The 24,136-nt window shown below is 35.4% G+C and overlaps 1 protein-coding gene and 1 pseudogene across 1 annotated transcript; one reads left to right on the top strand and one right to left on the bottom strand.

The window, feature by feature from the left end:
• The first annotated feature begins 421 nt into the window (after positions 1–421).
• Positions 422–17,256, top strand: LOC116117893 (annotated as a pseudogene).
• An 820-nt stretch (positions 17,257–18,076) lies between these two features.
• Positions 18,077–18,543, bottom strand: LOC116117894 (ethylene-responsive transcription factor ERF016-like). Its single transcript, XM_031403896.1, has one exon. It carries the CDS (start codon positions 18,515–18,517, stop codon positions 18,077–18,079), a length of 441 nt encoding a protein of 146 aa, XP_031259756.1. The 5' UTR covers positions 18,518–18,543.
• Between the last annotated feature and the right edge of the window lie 5,593 nt (positions 18,544–24,136).

Here is a 24,136-nt window from a genome sequence, read left to right on the forward strand (position 1 = left end):
GTAGTGTTTATTTCTAACGTTTAATAAAGGAAATAACAGCCCCATTTGATGTTTCTTTTATCGACCTTTTGCATGAAGTACGGCAAACTCTCACTTCAAACGGGATTTTCTGAAAACCATATTAAAAATTACCGTTTATTCATATTATTCAATCCCAAAATCTGAACACGTCTTTTTTCCAAATTTAGATTTTTAATAAAACACGGATTCAGATTGCCAAATTTTGGAACACATCTCCCAAATTTAGATATGTACGTATTCTAAATTACAAGATAATGTTGGTTGTCTATATAAGTGTAGTTTGAAACTTGAGTCAGCAAATCACGAGCTTCCAGCACAACTTCAATCCAAATTCTTCCCTTCTTCTTTCTCTTCCCTGAGAAGAAAGTCTTGAGCTTGTGAGTTCAATGCATATTAGAAGATGATAACTTCTTGGACTGGAATTGTTCTTATTGCGTCTTCATTTTTTCTATGATTATGTTCAGCTATAACAGTACATTATGATTCAAAATCCCTTATCATTGATTGGCAAAGTAAAGTTATCAACGCTGGTACAATCCACTATACTCGCAGCACCGCAGAGGTATAACTGAAACATTTGTTTTTACAGCTTGGCACTGTCCAGGAAATTCAAGAACCATTACATGAATGATTATATTATCTTTGAGTCTTTGACACAGATGTGGCCACATTTGATTCAGGAGGCAAAGGATTGTGGCTTTGATGCTATGGAAACCTACATTTTCTGGGATATCCATGAGCCTCGCCGTCGTGAGGTTTGAGTATTCTTCTTGAATATTTCATTTTTAGCTCCAGAAATTAGTCTTTTAATCTAACATTTATTCTGTTATTGTTTTGCAAATTGGATATATTAGTATGATTTCTCTGGAGATAAGGACTTCATCAGGTTCTTCAAGCTGATTAAAGACGCAGGTTTACATGCCATTATTCGGGTTGGTCCATACGCCTGTGCAGTATGGAATTAATGTTCGCATAAATACGATTCTATAATGCGGAATAAATACTTTAAAACAGAATCGAAAAGCTTAATGCCAAAGAAACAATAACTCCAGCCATTGATGTTCCTCACGGTTTTGCTACGACCTCTTACTGATGTTTGGTACTTCCAAACTCTACTCACTCTATTTAGATGGTGTAAGACAGAAGGGGATTGAGTGATTGAGTCTCGGGATCAAATTGTTGTATTTATAGCCAAAGCTTCCATCAAGCTTCGGCGGCTACGTGTCCCACTTGTTCAGTTTATCATGGGGCAGTTCCATGTTCTACAAACGTGATGAATACCCGAGTGGACCACTTCAGGTGCTCCTAAAATGAAGCGGAGCTGGAGACTCGTTCTTACGAACGGCCTCCGTGAGAAACGGTCAACATTCTCCCACTTGGTCCACACTTCTAATCTTATGTTTCATCTTAAACCCATTGATAATCTGTATTTAAGTAATAAATACATGAATCATGGCGATAGGTCCTCTAATGACGAGTATTACCTTCCATGTATTACTATGTATTTATTTCTTAAACATTGTAATTTATGTGGCAACAATTTCTTAATCAATAAACCCTATGTTTATTCTTGGTTCAACACAGATGAATTTTCTCAAAATTAAATTAAGGTGCACATCAATATGAGAAAAACATCAAAATAATTAAGAATAACATTGTTCATATAATGAAAAATTACATAATGGAACCAAGTCCCATATTCACTACATGATCCTTGAATTTCAACAGTGGCATGCCCTTTGTCAAAGGATCAGCGATCATTAACTCAGTGCTGACGTGCTCAATGACCACTTTCTTTTCTTTAACACGTTCCCTTATGGCTAAATACTTAATGTCAATGTCTTTACTTCGACTCCCACTTTTGTTGTTCTTAGCCATAAAAACAGTAGCTGAATTGTCGCAGTACATTCTCAAAGGCCTAGAGACAGAATCCATAATTCTAAGCCCAGAAATGAAACTCTTAAGCCATACACCATGTGAAGTAGCCTCAAAACAAGAGACGAACTCGGCTTCCATAGTGGAAGTGGCAGTCAAAGTCTGCTTGGCACTCCTCCATGATACAGCTCCATTGGCCATCAAAAAAATGTATCCTGATGTTGATTGCGTTAATCAATATAGCCAGCAAAATCAGAATCTAAGTAGCCAATTACTTCTAGATTGTTTGTCCGTCTATACATAAGCATGTAGTCTTTGATTCCTTGAAGGTACCTCATTACTTTCTTTGCAGCTCTCCAGTGGTCTAAACTTGGATTACACTGATATCGTCCCAACATTCCCACAGCAAATGCAATGTTAGGTCTTGTACATATATACCTGAGCGTACATTAGGCTTCTGATAGCAAAAGCATATAGAATGTTCTTCATTTGTTCCCTTTCAAGGTCGTTCTTCGGGCATTGGTTCAAATTGAACTTATCACCCTTCACAATGGGAGCTACACTTGGTGAACAATCCTTCATCCGAAATCTCTCTAAAACTTTATTAATAAAGGTTTCCTGAGAGAGACCCAAAATATCTCGAAATCTGTCTCTATGGATCTTAATGCCAATGACATAAGATGCGTCACCCATATCCTTCATATCAAAATTCTTAGAGAGGAATTGTTTCACCTCATGCAGCAAACCCTTATCATTGGTTGCTAGCAAAATGTCATCCACATATAAAACAAGAAAACATATTTTACTCCCACTGACCTTTTGGTATATACATTGATCCATAACGTTTTCTACAAATCCGAATGAAGAAATTACATTATGGAATTTTAAATACCATTGGCGGGATGCTTGTTTTAAATTGTATATGGATTTCTTGAGCTTACAAACCAATTGCTCACCATCACTAGAGGGGAATCCTTCGGGTTGTTTCATGTATACCTCTTCCTCTAGATCTCCATTGAGAAACACCGTTTTTACATCCATTTGTTGCAACTCTATGTCAAAATGGACTACTAATGCCAAAATCACACGCAAAGAATCTTTCTTAGATACATGAGAGAAAGTCTCTGTGTAATCGATTCCTTCTTTCTGAGTGAATCCCTTAGCAATGAGTCTTGCCTTGTATCTCTCAATGTTGCCCAATAAGTCATTTTTTGTCTTAAAGACCCATTTACATCCAATGACTTTTACACCATTAGGCAACTCAACAAGATCCCAAACTTCGTTACTCTTCATAGAATTCATCTCTTCCTTCATGGCACTGTATCATAATTTTGATTCTTTGCAACTCATGGCTTGTGAAAAGAACTCGGGATCATTTTTAGCTCCAATGTTATAGTCAGATTCTTGCAGATACACAACATAATCATTAGGAATTGATGATCTCCTTGGTCTAGTAGACCTTCTTAATGTTGTATCATCATATTCCAGAGAAATATGTGGTTCAACTCGTTGTTCAAAAGTTCTTGGCAACTCTTGAACTACCTGATCTACTGGAATGTTGTCAGCAGCTTGTGGAACTCCAATGATTGGTTGTTCAACACCAGTTTGTACTTGAGGGGTGCTGTAAACAATAACCAATTTATCACTTGAGGTGGAAGGTTGAGATTCTGAATGATCATTCTTAGAAACTATATTCCTGGTTTGATCGCTCCCACTGATCAAGTCATTTTCAAGAAACTTTGCATTTCTTGATTCCACAATCCTAGTGCTGTGAGATGGACAATAAAATCTGTAACCTTTAGACATTTCAGCATATCGAATGAAATACCTAGTACTGGTCCTTGGGTCCAGCTTCTTCTCTTGTGGATTATAAATTCTCACCTCATACAAGCATCCCCAAACGCGCATATGTCACAAACTCGGTTTCCAACCTTTCCATAATTCAAATGGCGTTTTAGGAACAGACTTGGTTGGAACTCGATTCAATATATACACTGCCATCTTAAGTGCTTCAGCCCATAAGGATTTAGGAAGATTGGACCTGCTAAGCATACTCCGCACCATGTCCAACAATGTTCGGTTTCTTCTTTCTGCTACACCATTATGATCCGGTGAACCAGACATGGTGTATTGGGCAACAATCCCATGCTCTTGAAGAAACTTTGCAAATGGCTCAGGTGCTTGTCCATCCTCTGTTTATCTATCATAATATTCTCCACCTCTATCTGATCTCACGATCTTAATTTGCTTACCACATTGTTTCTCTACTTCAACCTTAAAGATTTTAAAGGCATCTAATGCTTCGTACTTGTTATGAAGCATGTAGAGATACATATATCGTGAGTAATTATCTATAAAAGAGATGAAGTATTTCTGACCATGTGAGTCCATGTCTGGACTACATATATCAGTATGTATGATCTCTAATATGTCTTAACTTTTATTGGCATTTTTCTTTGACTTGTTGGTCTGCTTTCCCTTTATGCAGTCCACACAAGTCTCAAAATCAGTAAAATCCAGAGTATTAAGTACTCCTTCATTTACTAATCTTTTAATTCTATCTATGGAGATATGACCTAATCTCTGATGCCATAATTTAGAGGAGTCCTCATCAATAACACATCTTTTAGCGCCAGTGTGAACATGCATTGAATCATAAGTGGCATTGTTTTGTAAATTAATGCCGTAAAGACCATCAAACAAAGTACCATTCCCAACACAATCAGATTTATAAAGTAAGCTGAAAGATGAATCTAAAAAATTAAAGGAATATCCAAAAGGTACAAGCCTTGAAACTGAAATCAAGTTTCTAGAAAAACTTGGAACATAAAAGGTCTTTTCTAACTTTAAAACAAAGCCACAACTTAAAATTAAATAGCAAGTTCCTACAGCTTCCACATGCGAGCCCATCTTGTTTCTTGATAAGATGCTTCGCTCACTTCCCACTGGCTTCCTTAGGTTTTGCAAACCCTGCAAGGAATTTGAAATGTGGATTGTTGATCTAGAATCAATCCACCATGTGTTAATATTGACATTAACTATATTAGATTCATAACAAACAAATGAGGTTGGATTACCTTTGTCTACAAGCCATTTCTGAAATTTGGCGCATTCCTTCTTCATGTGTCCCTTCTTTTTAGAGAAGAAACACTTGATATCTTTCTTGATATCACCTTGGGGAGGCATTTTACCTTTCCATTTCTGATTGGCTTGATATTTTTCCTTTCCATGCGTTGCCAGAATTGCACTTTCTCCATGTTCCATCACTAGTCTCCCTTCCTCTTAAACACACATGGTCATAAGTTCATTAATTGACCATTTATCCTTATGTGTGTTGTATGAGATTTTGAAGGGTTCATATTGGTGTGGAAGGGTGTTCAAGATGTAGTGCATTAGTAATGAATCTGACATTTCAACCTCGAGATTCTTCAATTGAGCCACAATATCCCTCATTTGCATGATGTGCTCGTGCACACCTCTCACACTAGTGAGTCTTAGGGATGAGAGCTTCATGATTAGGGTGCTTGCTAGTGCCTTGTTTGAAGTGACAAATTGATCATCAATGGCTTTTAGCAAGTCTTTGACATTTTCATGCTGATCAACAGAACCACAGATACTAGCACAGATTCTAGTCTTAATGAACATCACGCTGAGACGATTAGATCGCTTTCATCGTTCATAAAGCGTGATGTCCGTTGCAATGCTAGTATTAGTGAGTGCTGGTGGTTCGTCTTTCCTAATAGCATAGTCTATGTCCATCCACCCCAAATGAAGAAGAGCTCTCTCCTTCCAGACCTTATAGTTATCTCCCTTAAGTTCAGGGATATCATAACGAATATCAAAGAAATTTGCAGGTTGTACGACTGCATAAAATTATAGATTACATGCTTATGTTAAAACTGATGCAAACAAAATATCATGCTTTACCAATGTAAATCATGCTTAAAAATTGAATCTAATGATAAAAAATTGCCTGTGGGCTAAATTTCTAATTCAAGCAAATTCATTTATTCTTTATGATTAAACTTTATGATAAAACTATCAAATTATTTACTAAATTCATAATTCCTGTGGGTAAATTATGAATAACTTGATATTTTATCATAATTAATAATATAAATATAATAAAAATTCCTGTGGGAAAAATTTATTATATTAAGTATAATTAATTACAATTAATGTCTAATATTCTTTATGTGATCCTAATCAATCATAATATATAATTTATTTAATTAAAGATGCTGTGACTATTCTCTAATTAATTAAAATTATATGGATCACTAGACATTAAATCCCATAAAGACTAGCTTAATATTACGAATTACATAATTTTAACAAATACTAATATGTTATTATTATGCACAAAATATTCTCATAATATAAGCATAAATATTGCATAATTAAAACTATAATATTATGCATAACATTTAATATTATGCCTTTGACTAAATATATACTCATCCAAAAATAGCATGTATTAATATAGAGCAGAAATAATCAATTCATGCAAACTAAATATGAGCATATATAATAAATAAATTTGCACAACAATTATCCAAATTGCATATAATTAAATCAAATAAAAATTATAAGCACAACAATTATAAGCACAAAAGGGCGAGGCCCAAAAAGCCCACTTCACAAACCAAGTATAAAAGAGGAAACTATAAATGTTGTTGTTTGTCTCTGTTTTCGGATTTTTTTTTTTTTAAACTGACCCATATAAACAACATGTTGTTTTTCCCCTTGTTTAAAAACTAGGCCATATAAACAACATGTTGTTTTGTCCCAAAACCAAAACTACATGTCGTTTTGGTCGTCTTCAACCTCCAGACTGGGTTGCAGGTCACCATTTTTTTTTATTTTAATCACAGAAAGCTTAGAAAAACTATTTCCTCATGATTTATAATCTTCTTTCAAATAAAAAGGTCTAGAAATAAAAACTTTATTTTTTTTAAAAACTTTCGGTCAAAAACAGAGATAAACATAGCATTATTCCAACATCAAGGCAGAGATAAAATGGGGCTCTGATACCAAATGTTAGCATAAATACGATTCTATAATGCGGAATAAATACTTTAAAACATAATCGAAAAGCTTAATGCCAAAGAAACAATACCTCCAGCCATTGATGTTCCTCATGGTTTTGCTACGACCTCTCATTGATGTTTGGTACTTCCAAACTTTACTCACTCTATTTAGATAGTGTAAGACTGAAAGGGATTGAGTGATTGAGTCTGGGGACTAGACTGTTGTATTTATAGCCAAAGCTTCCATCAAGCTTTGGCGGCTGCGTGTCCCACTTGTTCAGTTTATCATGGGGTAGTTCCACGTTCTACGAACGTGATGAATACCCGAGTGGACCACTTCAGGTGCTGCTAAAATGAAGGGAAGCTGGAGACTCGTTCTTATTTACGGCCTCTATGAGAAACGATCAACAATTATGGGTAAAAACTAAAATTTACAAAATCTACTTATAGATAAGGCTACTGATTTTTATACATTGTTTGTTGCACAATCTTCCAGGGATCAAATTTAGAACAAATAATGATTTTTTCAAGGTTAAAGTTTTGATTTTCTTCAGATTTATGTCTATTTTTTTATTCAATATTCATCAATTTTGACAGCAAATATTCTAAATGTGCATGCAGGACAAAGTGAAAATTTTCACCACAAAGATTGTAAATATGTGCAAAGAAGCAAATCTATCTGCACCACAGAGAGGTCCGATTATTTTAGCCCAGGTTTTTTTTACACCGTATCCCTTATTTTTAGTAAATATTAGCAGTAAGAGTTATGGGCTTTTGAGTTCTTAGTTACATAACAGATTGAGAATTAATATGGAAATATCATGGATAAGTACGGAGATGACGGAAAAGAATACATTAAATGGTGCGCTAGCATGGCTGAAGCCCAAAATATTTCGGTTCCATGGATTATGTGCCAGCAAGAGAATGCTCCATCACCCATGGTACTAATTTTATCAATTAATCAGCCCAAGTGGAGACACTTGAAGCAACTCCATGAAGCTATTAAGCAAGTAGAGAAATTTTTCACCAATGGTACAACAAAAGCCAAGAATGTTATCAAAAATGTTGAAGTAAGTCGCAAACTTACATAAGAATTTATTAAATTAGGAGACGAAGAAATCACCTGACCTTATTGTGTTCTTCAGCTGACAAAATTTAGCCTTCCTAGTGGGGAGAAGTTTTGTATGGTGGGCAACACAAACAATTCATCAAATAGTGAACAAACAAAGAAAAGAAAGATTTCTGAATAATGCTCACACTTTTCATTCATTAACAGATAGCTTTATATACAAATCTGTTAAGCTCTCTAATTACTGACTAACTAATTTAGTAACTAACTAGCTAACTAAAACTAACTCTTAATAGCTTAACAAATAAGCTAAAATAAGTTTGATGTTGAATTACATAAATAACCCTTCCAGACTTAATTCCTACATCCCCCCCCCCCCCCCCCCCCCCCCCCTCTCTCCTCAAGTTGCAAGTTGGAGGTAGGTGACAATCACCTAAGCCCAACTTGGACAAGAAATATGTAAATTGAGGAGCAGCAAAAGGTTTAGTGAAGAAATCAGCGAGTTGCTATAAAGAGGGAATATGTTGGGGAGTGATGAAGCCTGCCTTGAACTGATCCCGAACCACATGACAGTCAATTTCCAAGTGCTTAGTGCGCTCATGGAAAACTGGATTGGCAGTGATGTGTAGGGCAGCGTAATTATCACACCAAAGAGTGATAGGAAGTGAAAAAGGAATCAACAAGTCTTGAAGCAAATATGAAATCCATTGCAACCCACAAATCGTGGCTGCCATACTCCTGTACTCAGCCTTTGCAGAAGACTTATAAACTATAGTTAGTTTCTTTGTCTTCCAAGAAATAAGAGAAGAGCAAAGGAACACATAATAGCCAATGAGAGATCTTCGGGAATTAGGGCAAGAAGCCCAATCAACATCGCAATAGTAAAGGAAGAATGAGCTAGGAAAAATACGCAGAATGTATAAAGCAGCATCCCAATGTTCTTGGCAAGGAGAATTGACAAACTAACTTAGCTGCTGAACAGCAAAGCTAATGTCAGGTCTCGTCAACTTAAGATACAATAATCTGCCAATTAATCTCCTATATTGATCAGGAGAAGATAAGAGATTGGAAGATTCTGAACTAAGCTTGCAGCCCTTGAGAAAAGGAGTAAAAATAGGCTTTGCACCAACCAAACCAGTGTCTTCAAGGATGTCCAAAATGTATTTCCGTTGATTGATAAAAGAACCCTCTGAAGAGCGAGCTATTTCTATCCCAAGGAAGTATTTGGCATATCCTAAGTCTTTGATAGTAAAAATAGAATGTAGATAAGCCTTAACTGCTACAATATCTCTTTCATTAGGTCCCATTACTAAAACATCATCAACATAGACAATTAGAGCCAAGAAATTATCGGTAGAATGTTTAGTAAATAGACAATGATCATGCTTGGACTGAACAAAACCATAGGCCAGTAATTTAGTGCAGAACTCATGATTCCATTATTTGGAAGCTCGTTTCAGACCATATAATGACTTTATGAGCTTGCAAACCTCTCCATTTTGTGCCTTAGAATAACCATCAGGGGGCAAAAGATAGACTTCTTCATCCAAGTAGCCATGTAAGAAGGCATTGTTAATGTCTAATTGATGTAGTAGCCAAGAATAGGCAGTAGTAATGGCCAAGAAAACTCTAACTGTAACAAGCTTGACAATAGGAGAAAAACTTTCCAAATAATCCACCCCATAAATTTGATTGTAACCTTTGGCCACTAACCTGGCCTTGTATCTATCTACACTCCCATCTGGTTTAAGTTTAATTTTATAAACCCATTTCGTGCCAATTGGTTTTTTTTTCAAGTGGTAATGGGACTAATTCCCAAGTATGGTTGGACTCCAAAGCATCAATTTCAGCATTCATAGTTTTAATCCAAGCAGGATGCTGGCAAGTTTGATGATAGGAAGTAGGTTCTTGGATTGTTGAGACATTAGCTATGAAATTGATATATGTGTGTGATAGACAAGGAGGATCAATGAAAAGGCATGTTGAAGGTGTATATATTGAAGAAAAATGAGATTTTTCAACAAATGAGAGCTGTTGGGAATTATGACAGTGCATCACATAATCATTCATCCATTTTGGTGACTGTTTAGATCTAAGACTTTGCCTAGGTGGAGAATGAGCAATTAGAATAGGTGAAATGTTACTAGACTGTGAATGTATGTCTACATGATCAGGAGACAAATTTTCAAGAAGCAATGCATCAGTAATAGGTTCAACATGCATAATAGTATCAACTCTAGGTGATGAATGAGTTTCTAACTCAACAGAAGGTATAGAATCAGAAATGTCAAAATCAGATGTGGATTGTGGTTGAGATGTGGCAGGTAAATGATCAGTATCTGTAGGAAACAAATCTTCAAGATCAGAAGGAATTAATGGCATACATGAAGAATTGTTGGCAGTGGAGTTAGTAGAGAAAGGAAACAAATGTTCAAGAAAAACCACATCTCAAGAAACAAAAATTGTTTTAGAAGACAAATCATAAAGCTTAAAAGCTTTCTGACCTTGACTGTAACCAATGAAACAACATCGATTAGCTCTTGGTGCTAATTTATCTTTATGTGGTAGTGTATTGGTTGCATAACAAAGGCAACCAAAAACCTTAAAAGAATCACAGTTAGGAATTTGGTTATACTGTAGTTCATATGGGGATTTCCACTGAAGGACTGAGTTTGGTAACCTATTAATGATGTGAGTTGCCATAAGAATGGCATGATCCCAAAACATGATAGGCATATTAACATGGCTCTAGCAACTTGAAGTAGACGCCTATGTTTTCTTTCGACAATACCATTCTGCTGAGGTGTGTAGACACATGTTCTCTGATGAATGATGCCTAATGCATGAAATAGTTGTTGACAACTAGAATTAAGAAATTCAATTCCATTGTCTGTTCTAATGCTTTTAACTTTAGCATCAAACTGGGTATCTACAAGATGAAAGAATACAAGATGAAAGAAATTTCGTAAAGTAGTGAATGTTTGTGTTTTGTGGGACAGAAGGAATGTCCATACTGCCCTACTATGATCATCAACAATGGTCAGCACATAATGTGCTCCTACAACAGAACTTACTTTATAAGGACCCCATAGATCCAAATGAAGTAAATCAAAAGGTTTAAGAGATGTAGTTCGATTTATAGGAAAAGGTAACCTGGATTGTTTTGCTTTGTGACACACATCACAATCTGAAAAAGATGCATCAGCAGATTTGTCAATAAACTGTAAATGATGCAATGCATTCAAAGAGCTGTGACCAAATCTCTTATGCCAAAGAGATAATGAGCAATGATCCACTTTATTAGCAAAAAAAGAAGTATTACAAGCAGGAGGTAAACACTTAGCTGATATAGCTTGTGTTTTTGTCTTATTACATATAGAAGAATTCCTAAAATGGAGACTGTTTTTGTCCCGAATGTATAAATTCCTAACAACAAGTTTCCCAACAACTAATATTTCTTCATTTTGTAGGTCCTGCAAAACACAATGTTTTGGGTAAAAAGTAAACTTAAGATTTGCATTAGCAGTGAGTTTGGGTACTAAAAGTAAATTAAGTTTGAAAGATGGAACATGCAGAGCATCATGAAGAGTTAGTTTAGAACTTAATAGGATATTTCCAATATGGTTCACAAACTTTATGGTTCCATTTGGTAAATAGACAGGTGTGGGCTTGGTTACCGGTTTGGGTGAGTTCATAAGTTTCAAATCAACACACATATGGTTTGAAGCACCTGTATCAACAATCCATGTTCCTACTTCTAAGCAATCAATGACTTGTAAACTATAATTCATACCTGCAAAGTTCACCTGATTATTTTCTAGCTGCGTTTTCCCTTTCATCAGCTTCATAACCTCCTACTGTATAATATCAGGGAGAGATTGTCCCTGCAAGCCTTTCTTTTCTTCTTCACCAATGTCCTCAAAATTCAAAGGAGAATCCATCATTTGTGCTGCCATTGCTCTACCCCCAGTATTGGCTTTACCCTGCTGACCTTTTAGATCTTTATACCATTCTGGATAACCTATGATTTTGAAGCAAAACTCTCTTGTGTGTCCATTTTGGTTACAAAAATCACAGTGTTTATCAGCATTCCTCTTCCTATTTTCTTGTTTATTCTTATTTCCCCCCATTATAGTTACTGCCACTGCTCCCATATTTCTTTGTTGAATGATTTCCTTGAGTCATCTGTGCCTTAGCAAACATAGCAGAAATGTTACTTGAATCTAAAAAATTGATATGAACCTCCCTTTGTTTTTCAATTTTCAAAGCCATAGAATAAGCTTTATTAACAGTAGGTAATGGTTTAAGTACAAAAATTTGGCTCCTTAACTGATCATAGGAATCATAAAGCCCCATCAAGAATTGCATCAAACGATTCAGAGAATTAATATCATTCATCTTCTTTCCTGATCCACAACTACATTCAGGAACCAGTAAAATGCAGTTCAACTCATCCCAAAGTTTTTTCAATTTAGTATAATACTTTGAAATTGTCTCATTTCCCTGTGAAACTGAAGCAATTTCCCTCTGAATTTGATAAAACAGAGGTCCATTGCTTTCACCATAGTGTTCCTTAAGTTCATTCCATAGTTCTTCAGCAATAGATGCATAAAGAAAAGCACCTACTATGTCACTCAAAATAGAGTTCAATAACCATGACCTAATCATGCAATCAACCCTTGACCAAAGTTCAAAATTATCTGAATCTTAATTTGGCCTAAGAATTTTTCCATTAATAAACCCTAACTTCTGCTTTGCACCTAATGCAATTAAAACTGATCTACTCTATGCTAGATAGTTTTCGTTACCTGTAAGTAGAAAATGCACCAACTGCATGCCTGGATGGTCCGAATTTTGCAGCATCATGGCATTCTTTCCATCATTCGACTCCATTTCTTTCAAAACAGAATTTTCGTTAGAATTTGCTGGTGATTCTCCAGCTTCAGTATTACTTGACTCAATCATCATGTCGAGTAATAACCAATCAGTAAAACAAAGTTCAAAAAAAAAAAAAAAAAAATACAGAAGAAACCAGAATTTCTTTCCTGCTTTGATACCATGAACAAACAGAGAAAAGAAAGATATTTCTGAATAATGCTCACACTTTTCATTCATTAACAAATAGCTTTATATACAAATCTGTTAAGCTCTCTAATTACTGACTAACTAATTAAGTAACTAACCAGCTAACTAAAACTAACTTTTAACAGCTTAACAAATAAGCTAAAATAAGTTTGATGTTGAATTACATAAATAACTCTTCCAGACTTAATTCCTATAGATAGTAACAATAGGGTCACGTGATTGATTCCTACAATCAATCACGTGACCCTATTGTGTTCTTTAGCTGACAAAATTCAGCCTTCCTAGTGGGGAGAAGTTTTGTATGGTGGGCAACACAGAAAATTCATCAGATAGTAATGTTGATTTGGGACAAGATGGCAAGTTCTTTTTGCCTGCTTGGTCAGTCACTTTCCTTCAAAATTGTAACATGGAAGTCTTCAACACAGCCAAGGCAAGTAAACACATCAAATTTCTTTCCGCATGATACTTTGATCTACAGGTTAACACACAAACCTCTCTGATGATAATGAAGGCAAATGAAGGTGACAAGGGAAAGGATGGTCAACCTAATAAATTATCATGGTTTTGGACATCAGAGCAAATGGAGGATACCCTCAAAGGAGAAGGTAAATTTAAAAAAAATACGACTTCTTGACCAAAAAGAAACAACTGTTGATGCTAGCGACTACTTGTGGTACATGACAAGGTAATTTCCTGACCACTTTGCTTCACTTATATATATATATATATATATACACACACATAGAGAGAGAGAGAGAGAGAGAGAGAGAGAGAGAGACTAATATTGTATGATTGTCACCTGTTTACACAGTGTGCACATCAAAGGGACATCCGAGAAAAATGTAACTCTAAGAGTATGCATCAACGGCCACGGTCTTCATGCTTATGTTAATGGGAAGCTTATGGGTAATTTCAAGGGGTGTCATTGATTTCTCTCTGTAAAAGATGACGATGACCAGGCTTCATTCATCTAACTTTTTGTTGGTCTAAACAGGCAAACAATTCTCCAAGCAATCCAATGGGAAACAAAGTGGATGGAGATGATTACAGTTTCGTGTTTGAGAAACCTGCTATACTGAAACCAGGGTCCAATGTCATAAGTTTACTCAGTGCCACAGTTGGATTGGCGGTATGTTTACTTACGTAAAATTAACAGAAAAATAATGCAGGTTCGGTGATATCATTACCTAATTACTAAACTTAGATCACATATTTTCTCAATTAATTCTTTAACGTGGACAGAATTATGGTGCGTATTACGATTTGACACCAACAGGCTTAGTTGAGGGCACAGTTCTGTTGCTTGAAGGCGGAAGTAGTACTATGTTAGGATTATTTTAGAATTAGGATAAGTGTGTTAAGTCTTTATTATTATCTTTTATAATTATGTTATTATCTTATTAGGATAGAATTAGGATTATCTTATTATCTCTTTATAATTAGAGTCCTTTAGGGACTTATTATCCCTTTATAATTAGAGTCCTTTTGGGAGTCAGTAGAGTCAAATGTAAGGCTATATAATAGCCTAAATCTAGATTGTGGGAATCAATAAAGAATTTTGTCAATAATATTTCTATCTCTTGTTCTTGGAGGTCTCTGTTCCTCATATAAACAGATCATATCCCAAACCCTATCATTGGTGCTCTCGTTCCCTTCCATGGCCGACAGTTCCAAACCTCGCTCCCTAGATGACACTGTTAGCCAACTTTCGAGTCAGCAGGCTGTCTTGGTAGCCAAATTGGATTCATTTGAAGACTTCTTGAAGACTGTTGCGATGCAGTTATCGGTTCTCTCTTCCTAGTTTGCGCACAATCAACAAACCCCACAGAAACATGCTGATACTTCTATGGCTGTGGGCAATGGTTCCGGGGGCGATGGGGATTACACAGTTACAGGTTCTTTGGGTGGCAGAGATTCCGGTGGTTCTACTCCTTCATTTAAGCTTTTTCGTTTGGAGGTACCTCGTTTTGATGGTTTTGATTCAAAGGGTTGGATCTTCAAAGCAGAGCGCTTTTTTAATTATCATTCAACTCCGGAGGATCAACGGCTCGCAATTTCTTCGTTTCACACGGAAGGACCAGCCCTATCATGGTATCGTTGGATAAATGATAATGGCCAATTTAATTCTTGGCGCTAGTTCTTACAAGCCTTCCAAGTTCGCTTTGGCCCTTCAGAGTTTGTTGATTTTACTGGCCAGTTGTTCAAGCTCACCTAGTCTGGTTCAGTGATAGATTATCAGTCTTCCTTTGAGGAACTTTTGACTCAAGTTTCCGGCCTCTCTGACACCTATCTTTTGAGCTGTTTTATTTCAGGCTTGAAACCAGAAATACAGCGTGAGGTCCGCTCATCTCGCCCATCAACACTCTTACAAGCCTTTGGCCTTGCGAAACTACAGGAAGACAAATTCCATGACTTGCAACAACACCTATACTTGTATTCTGTTGACCTCATATCTTGCGATCCTAGTAAATCAACTCCTAATGTTCCTTCAGTGTAGCAGGCCCTTTTGCCTACTCCAAACAAATCGGATTCCTTGCTTGTTAAGCGACTCACAGCAACACAGATGCAAGAACGACGCAACAAAGGTTTGTGCTATAATTGCGATGAGCGCTTTCACCCTAGGCATCGTTGCACGGCCAAGTTCTTTCTCTTGATGATGGAGGAGGAGGATGATGAGCATGAGGATGAACCGGGATAACTGCTGGTGATGGTGTTGTACCTTGCAACCTTGAGGACAAGGTTGACGTGAAGGGGAAGGCAATGTTAGGATTATTTTAGAATTAGGATAAGTGTGTTAAGTCTTTCATTATTATCTTTTATAATTATATTATTATCTTATTAGGATAGAATTAGGATTATCTTATTATCTTTTTATAATTAGAGTCCTTTTGAGACTTATTATCCTTTTATAATTATAGTCTTTTTGGGAGTTAGTAGAGTCAAGTGTAAGGCTATATAATAGCCTAAATCTATATTGTGAGAATCAATAAAGAATTTTGTCAACTAATATTTCTATCTCTTGTTCTTGGAGGTCTATGTTCCATTTATTGTTCCTCATATAAACAGATCCTATCCCAAACCCTATCATACTACAAGTCTAACATCAAACGAATGTTCTTATAAGGTACTAAAAATCATTCTGATATCTAGCAGCACATCACCAATTACTTAAACCTTAATGTAAACTTATTTAAAAATTATGTCTCTGGGTGAAGGTGGGATTGAATGGTGAGACCAACCAACTTCATGATCCACAGTCACAGTCATCCAAAGATGCAAAATTGGACGTCCAGCGGATCACTTCCCAAAGATACACCAATGACATGGCTCAAGGTACGACCTCGTTCATAGCAGCAATAATAAAATTCCCTTCAACATTTCTTCTTCTGGGACATCTGTTGAAATTAGATTTCTCTGTTTCAACTGTAGATGTGAAGGCCAACTTCAAGCCTCCTCCAGGTAAAGAGCCGGTGGTGGTAGACTTGCTAGGCATGGGGGTCAAGTGGCAAAAGCATTGGCCGTTTCTGGCCTACACAAACTGCTGACAGTAATGGATGTTCCGATGAATGTGATTACCCTGGATCATATAAATGCAGGAAAAATTGTGGCAACCCTTCTGAAAGATGGTAAAAAAGAAAAAATGAAATTGAAGTTTGCTGAAAGAGTTGTTAATCAATCCCAACCTACTGTTACCTACTTTGATTATATCAATATTAGGTACCATGTTCCAAGATCATTCCTCAACGTGAACGGTGACAGCACATTAATTTTGTTTGAGAAAGTGGGAGGAGACCCATCGAATGTGACTTTCCAGGTTGAGGCAGTTGGAACTATTTGTGCAAATGCGTACGAGGGGAGAAAATTGGAACTGAGTTGCCAAGGTAATCGCAAAATCTCGGAAATAAAATTTGCTAGCTACGGAAATCCAAATGGAACATGCGGGTCATTTAAGGAGGGCAATATTCAGGCAAATCAGACCACTGGTAAAGTAGATAAGGTAATGAAAACATCAAAGAATATATTGTCCTTGGCATTTAATGTAAAGATAGCATTCATCTTGTTGTTTTGTAGTTATGTAAGGGTAAGAAGAGTTGTACAATTGAGGTGAGGGGATCAACATTCGAATTTAACAGCGGTGGGAATTCATTTACACCAAGGTTAGCTGTTTGCAAGTGAATTGGAGGAGGAGAATAAAATATTTTACTTTTAAGATATCTCATGTAGAGATGTACTATTAGTCCATGATGGGAATAAAGCAGATAGTTGACAGATGTTAATTGAGTATTTGGTAATCCTCTTGTTTGGATATCTTTTGAGAAAATACACGATTTCATTCGGAATAATCGGAACAACTAGTTTCACATTAGAATGTTACGTGGGCTGACGTTGAATATCAAAGAAAGAAGTGATCAAAGTGAAAATAAGGAACAACTCTGTGTTAATGTTGTTAGGTTGAGTAGGTGTCATTGTAAACATAAGATATCCCCTCTGCCGTCACCTATGTCCTACACTATATATGTTTATTATGAGTTGGGTAAGCTATCAGTTACTCTCTCACCTTCAATAATTTGCATGCTGACCTTTTTATATATATGAATTGTTCTTTTCATTCTCATCTTATCAAAGTGCAGTTCTTTTACAGCGTCTAATCGAACAAGAAATATCAACAAAATTTAACATAACATTTATTTTCCTCTCTATCAAATTAACTATCATTAAATGCATTATAACACAATGAGTTTTATTAATATTCTTCAAACGTTGGAATAATATTTTTGTTGAAAGCCAATTTCAAGGTCAGAAAAGTATATTGCAATATAAATCATAAAATTTCTTTCTTAGAAGTAAGAGTTTTTAGTCAAATTACAAAAACTATAAAACTAAATACAAAATTTGCTTTGTGTAAGTGGAAGCACTTTGCAAACAACACCATTCCTTTAATCTCCACTCAAAATCCTACCTTTGTTAAAAACAAAAAATTTATATTCCTCAAAACTCAAAAGTTCCACACGCCAGGTGACTGATAATATGTCCCATCCACAAAACCCACATCATCCACTCCCGAACCCGAACCCGTAACGGAACTCACCACTACTTGAGACCTCAACTCCGCCGCCTCACCCGGAGCACTACGAGCATGCCTAAGCGCAGCCTCTTGAATCTGCGCCGGCGTCAGTTCACTATCTAACGGAATCTCCGGAGGATTATCCGGAAAATTGAGCTTCGCCGAGGGTCCACGTAAGCAAAAAACGGCTGCATCGTAAGCTCTGGCGGCTTCGTCCGCCGTTTTGTAGGATCCCAACCAAATTCTTCCTCTGCTGTTAGGTTGCCGAACTTCTGCTACCCATTTCCCCCATTTTCTCATTCTCACTCCCTTGTAACGTCCGTTACTGTAAACGCCGTTAGTCTCGACTCTCCCACCACTTGATTTCACCATTTCGAATGTTATCCTCTAGAAATCGCGACTGGGTTCGGCTTAAATAGAAGGAGTGTAGAAGGAAAGGAAAAGTAGGAGACGGAAGAATGAATGAGTGAGGGGAGCACGTGGGGAGTGGGAGAGAGTGCCACGTGAGCTATTCGCGCAGCATTTGTGTTTGATGGGGAGACAGCTTACAGGTGGAGCAGTGTAGGGCGTTGGATCTGGAATCCGATTCTCGTTAAAATTCAACGTGTAGGTAGATACATTAAGGTGGACACGTGTCGAAAAAGAAAAGTGTTGTAACTGTGAGGAGGTAGGAGAAGTGTTGAATTTGTTTCTGGAAGGTCAACGGTTGGTTTTTACCTAAAGAAGAAGGAAGGTCTAAGTTTTACCAAATTTTGACATTAGTCTTAAGATTCAGATACGACTTCAACTTCATGTTCAAAGCATCAATTTTTTCATGTTACATATGTCATTTACGTGGAAGTCATTAATATAATTAAATTTGTTTAATGGAAAAGATTCGACTATCGCTAATATAACCACTCAGCTCACCACCAAACTCAGACTTTGTATTTAAAAGTTAATTATTTACCATTATTGACATTGCATTTAAAATAAAGCTTTGTCTAGACAATTATTATTATTATTTCAGGACTTATTGTTACATTATTTTTGTATAATTCTCAACTTTAATTATTATGATCGTCCTAACTCCTTAGCTTACGCTCATTAGATTATAAAAATAAAAACTAAAAAAAATTTAGAATTTAGATTAATTGTTAGTGTATTTTGGTAATTGATATTTACATTATAAGCAGGCTTTTGATTTTTAAAAGTCACCCTAACCTTTTTATTAAATATATTTATACGAATATTATAATTAGCTTTAGATACAATCACTTTTGAAATCAACTTATCAAATACCTTTTTATTTGTAGCTTTAATTAAGGTACAACAACCCCAATTCAATTGAACTTAACCAAATTTATAAATTATAATAATTGTTTAATAGATTTTTTTTTTTTTTATAACAGATAATTATTTAATCCTAACAACCATAGGTTTACACGCAATTGTTGAGTTGATAAGATCATACAACAATATTGTTAAGACGATACATTGTTTGAAATTATATTATTCGAAATAATAATTAGACAAAGCCTTACTAATTATAAATTAGATGACCTCATTCTATTAAATAATATTAGGAGTTTATGACATTAGCCAGCATTAATTATACTTAAATTGATTAATTTTTATTAATGTGATAAGTTTTGTGAATTGATTTAAATAAATAAAAAAAGTATCAATTAATCAAAAGAAATCCCTTAAAAAAAATGAACAAAACGGACTTAATAATTTAGAATTATAATAAAACCAATGTTAACTGGACATTTGTACTATATATTCTTCTGACAAAAATAGTTTTTGAAATTGATAAAACAGTCTTTGACTTTGAAGTCAATTTAAATTTGTCAAATTATCATTTGATTCATGTGGGATTGCCATATAAATGAAATTTATGGGAAACCTTGGTTGGCGTACTGCGGATTTTATATAAGGAGCACCTCAAAAAAAATAAAACAATATCCGAAAATTCTATAATTATTGCAATATCAATACTATAAGAAAAAATGCACTTAAATCTTATATTAATAGCATGATTTCTTTTATTTTATTTTTTCGTTGTAAAATCTAAAGCGTCAGTAATTAATTTGAAGTATAGTAAAATTAATTAATATTTTAAAAAAAAAAGTGAAAATTGAATCATGATTATAGGTGGTTTCAATAAAATTCAGTATTTAGATGTAAAAAATTAAAAAATTTAGATTGATAGTAGTTTAATGAAAGGTTATGTAAACAAAAGAAAAAGTAACATTATGATACATATGGGTAAAAAAAAGTTAAAAGGATACATTCTTTTATGAATTCATTTTTTTTTTTTTTATGAAAAATATGGAAAATGATGAAAAAATATTATTAAAAATGATGAGTATTTGGAAAATCAAAATGCATATAACCTATTGTTTAGAAATTATATTCTAAAAATTATTTGTATATAATTTGAAAATACGTGGGATAATAAACATATTTTAAATAGATCTTAATTTGATCCATATAAGTCACAAAGAGCTGTGATAAAAATGGAATTAAGAAACTATATATGAGAGTATAATAAGAAATTTAAAATTTGTTTTTTTTTTTTTTTTAAAAGGTTTTGATAAGTGATATTTTAAAAAACAAAAATGCTACGAACACTGAATGCTAGTACCGGAATTTTGCACCGATCTATGTCATCTAACTCGGATGTGCCACATAGGACACAGCATAGATATTCAGTGAATGAACGGCCATCCAACAATTATGAACGCTCGTCCATATCTTATGGATGACCGTTCATCACGAATGGACAAGAGTCCATAAAATATCAATGGACTCTCGTCCATAGAGTCCCTTTACTATGGACGGTCGTCCATATAATTTTAAAGCACAAAGTATGGATGCCAGTACATCTCAAATAATTTTTTTTTTTTAAATTTACAATTTTTTTTTCATTTATAAAAAAAATGCAAAGTAAGAGAGAAATGAAACTAGATTTGGGAGGCCTAAATTTTTAAACATTTTAATTGAAAATTTTAAAGAATTTTTTTTTTATTAAACTAGAATTTCCATGTAAGATGGATGTCCGTCCATTATTTGTTTTTAAACTTTTCTGGACGGGCGTCCATTTTATATGGACGCTCATCCATAGTAAATGGACACTCGTCCATATTATATGCATGGGAGTCCATTGATATTGTCGTGGACGATCGTCCATTCATGATGAACGGTCGTCCATAACATATGGACAACCGTCCATGTAAGATAGACTGCCATCCATTCACGGAATCAATATTTTTTGTCTAACGTGGCCGCGTCTTAGTGGATGTCACGTCGTTTTGTAAAAAAATTCGGTGCACAAATTCGGTGTCCGTAGCATTACTGTTTAAAAAATAATATTTTTTTCCTCTTGTGTATTAATCAAGTGTCTTTTTCTCCTATATTAACCAAGTACCGCTTTTGCACTTTTGATAGGTAAATGGTATTTTTTGACGTTTTGGGGAAATTTTAGTAAACCCCTATTTGTTTGAGGTAATATAACATGCTCCAGCTAGTTCCAGAAATAGTATCCTAACCACCACTCCATTAGAATTTTCCATGAAACTTAATTGACAAATAGGTAAACTTGTATATTTTTTTTTTTTTTTTTTTGGGTATCCGAGGGTATTCAAGCCAGCTTATGTGCACCTCAACTAGTCTCTCGGGACCTTGAAGTTAACGGCCAGGTAAGCCTCTAGTGGCTACCCCTTATTAGTAGTCGTGGGGATTCGAACTTAGGACCTTCTGAATAATACACCCAAGAGTCCCAAGCAAACCGCCAAGCTACTTAGTGGTAGTAGTAACTCACCTTCTCTCCCCTCTTCATTTTCCCCTATTTATTTCTTTTTCTCTCTCTCTCCTCCCTCTTCTTCATCCCTTGCTCGCTGGTGAATGCCTCAANTGTTCAAGCCAGCTTGTGTGCACCTCAATTAGTCTCTCGGGATCTTGAAGTTAACGGCCAGATAAGCCTCTAGTGGCTACCTCTTATTAGTAGTCGTGAGGATTCTAACTTAGGACCTTCTGAGTAATACACCCAAGAGTCTCAAGCAAACCACCTAGCTACTTAGTGGTAGTAGTAATTCACCTTCTCTCCCCTCTTCATTTTCCCCTATTTATTTCTTTTTCTCTCTCTCTCCTCCCTCTTCTTCATCCCTTGCTCGCTGGTGAATGCCTCAATAGGCAACCCCGAGGCCAGATCAGGCCTTTAACAACTATATGGGGCCTAGAACTAACCTCAACAGATGTCAAGAGCCTTGTTTGGCCTTATTGATGCCACCGTGAAGGCTTCAAAGCCTTTTGCAGCCACCACGAGGCCTATATTTTCCTCAAGCGGTTGCCATGAGGCCCGCAAGGCCTCTAGCGGTTTCCATGAGGCCTTAGAAGCCTTCGACAACGGCACAAGGTTGTTGGAGATGGTGGTGGTGGTGGTGCGATGATAAACGGTGAGCTAGGCGATTGGAAGTGTTGTATTATTTTCATTGCGGTCAAAAAGTCATTTAACTTCTTAATATGTTTTCATTAAAAGAGACAAACATAAATAATGAGGGTTAGGGTGCTATTTCGAGAACCAATGGGTGCTTAGTAATTTAAGAAACACATGGGGTTCGCTAAAATTTTCCCAAGTTTTAAACCAAAAAACACTATTTATTTACGAACAGGTGCCACACATTTTACGACAATTCAGAAAATGTAAACCGAAAATGAATAAAACTTAGCCGAAGTTTTAAGGCAAAATATTTTGTTGTTGGCACAACTACATTCAAGGTAAATTAGGTATATTTGGTGCACTACAGTATACTGCACTAAATAATTTTATACAATGTTTGGTGCAAATTTTGCACTATACTCATTACTAATGCAATGTGTAAGTCCTAAATACACTTCTATTATACCAATTAACACCAATTAAAATGGTTGTATTAGTTAATGGGAGTATATAATAGACTACTTTCTATCAAATGGGCCATCAAAGTTTAAAACATGTATCATTGATATCTCTTTGCATTATTAAATGAACCCTCAAAAGTTTAAAAAACCTTATCACATATATCATTTTACCCTACTCTTGTTATATTGTCGTTAGGTTTATAAAACACTTTCTTATAAGATCAAAGTTTTCATTTCACTCATCTACAACAAACAATAACATAATAGATTTAGGGACAAGGGGTATCCATGATATAAATTTTAAACATTGAGAGTCCATTTGATTAAAAAGTAAAAAAATTTATATTCAAATTAGGGGTGGAAAAAAATACATTGAAAACCAGACCGAATCGAAAAATTGAACCAAAAAATCATTTTTTTGATATAATCAGTTCAGTTTCGGTTCGAAAAATTCTCTAACCGTTTTTCTACTCAGTTATTAGTTAACTCTTTCTACCAACTGCCTTGCTTTCTTACTTTCAACTTTCACAACCAATCACCGTCATCGCCCATCGGTTCATCAAAGATCGCGGTGGTCTACACTCCTTCAATCATCAACTTCTTCACAACTTACGCCTTACGCCGTTTGCGATCTGTCGATTCAGCAAAGTAAACATCTCTCTTTTGATTCGTCTCTTTAGGATTCAATACAAAAAGGTAAGAAAATACCAGGAAGTGTAATTGTGTGAACTTGTTGTGTAGAGTTGTAGTGTGCAGTTGCTCGTCTTTGTGAAGAAGAAACGGAAACGACTTTGGAATAAGAAGAATGGTTCAAGTAAAATGTAAAGGAAAAGCAATGAATGACAAAACTTATAAACATAACAATAAGAAATGGTTTTTGTTATGATGACATGATGTAAATAAGAAAAGCATGCATGAAAAGACATATGCATTTAGTTTGCAAGCTTTCAAGTTTCAACTAAAAGATTGTCCATGTGTCTTTAGTGCAAGGAGCGGTAGAGGAAGAGAGTAGGAAATCTGAGTGACCCTAGCATTGTTCTAATCAAACCGGTTTAAAACCGATTAATCGAACTGAATATTTGGTTAAGTTAATAACCAATTTAAGTG

This window comes from Pistacia vera, unplaced genomic scaffold, assembly GCF_008641045.1.
Source record: "Pistacia vera cultivar Batoury unplaced genomic scaffold, PisVer_v2 Contig824, whole genome shotgun sequence".
In the NCBI taxonomy this organism is placed as follows: domain Eukaryota; kingdom Viridiplantae; phylum Streptophyta; class Magnoliopsida; order Sapindales; family Anacardiaceae; genus Pistacia; species Pistacia vera.

Bases quoted from the DNA above. Each gene is read 5' to 3' on its own strand.
- LOC116117894 (XM_031403896.1), bottom strand. From the start codon at position 18,517: ATGGTGAAATCAAGTGGTGGGAGAGTCGAGACTAACGGCGTTTACAGT.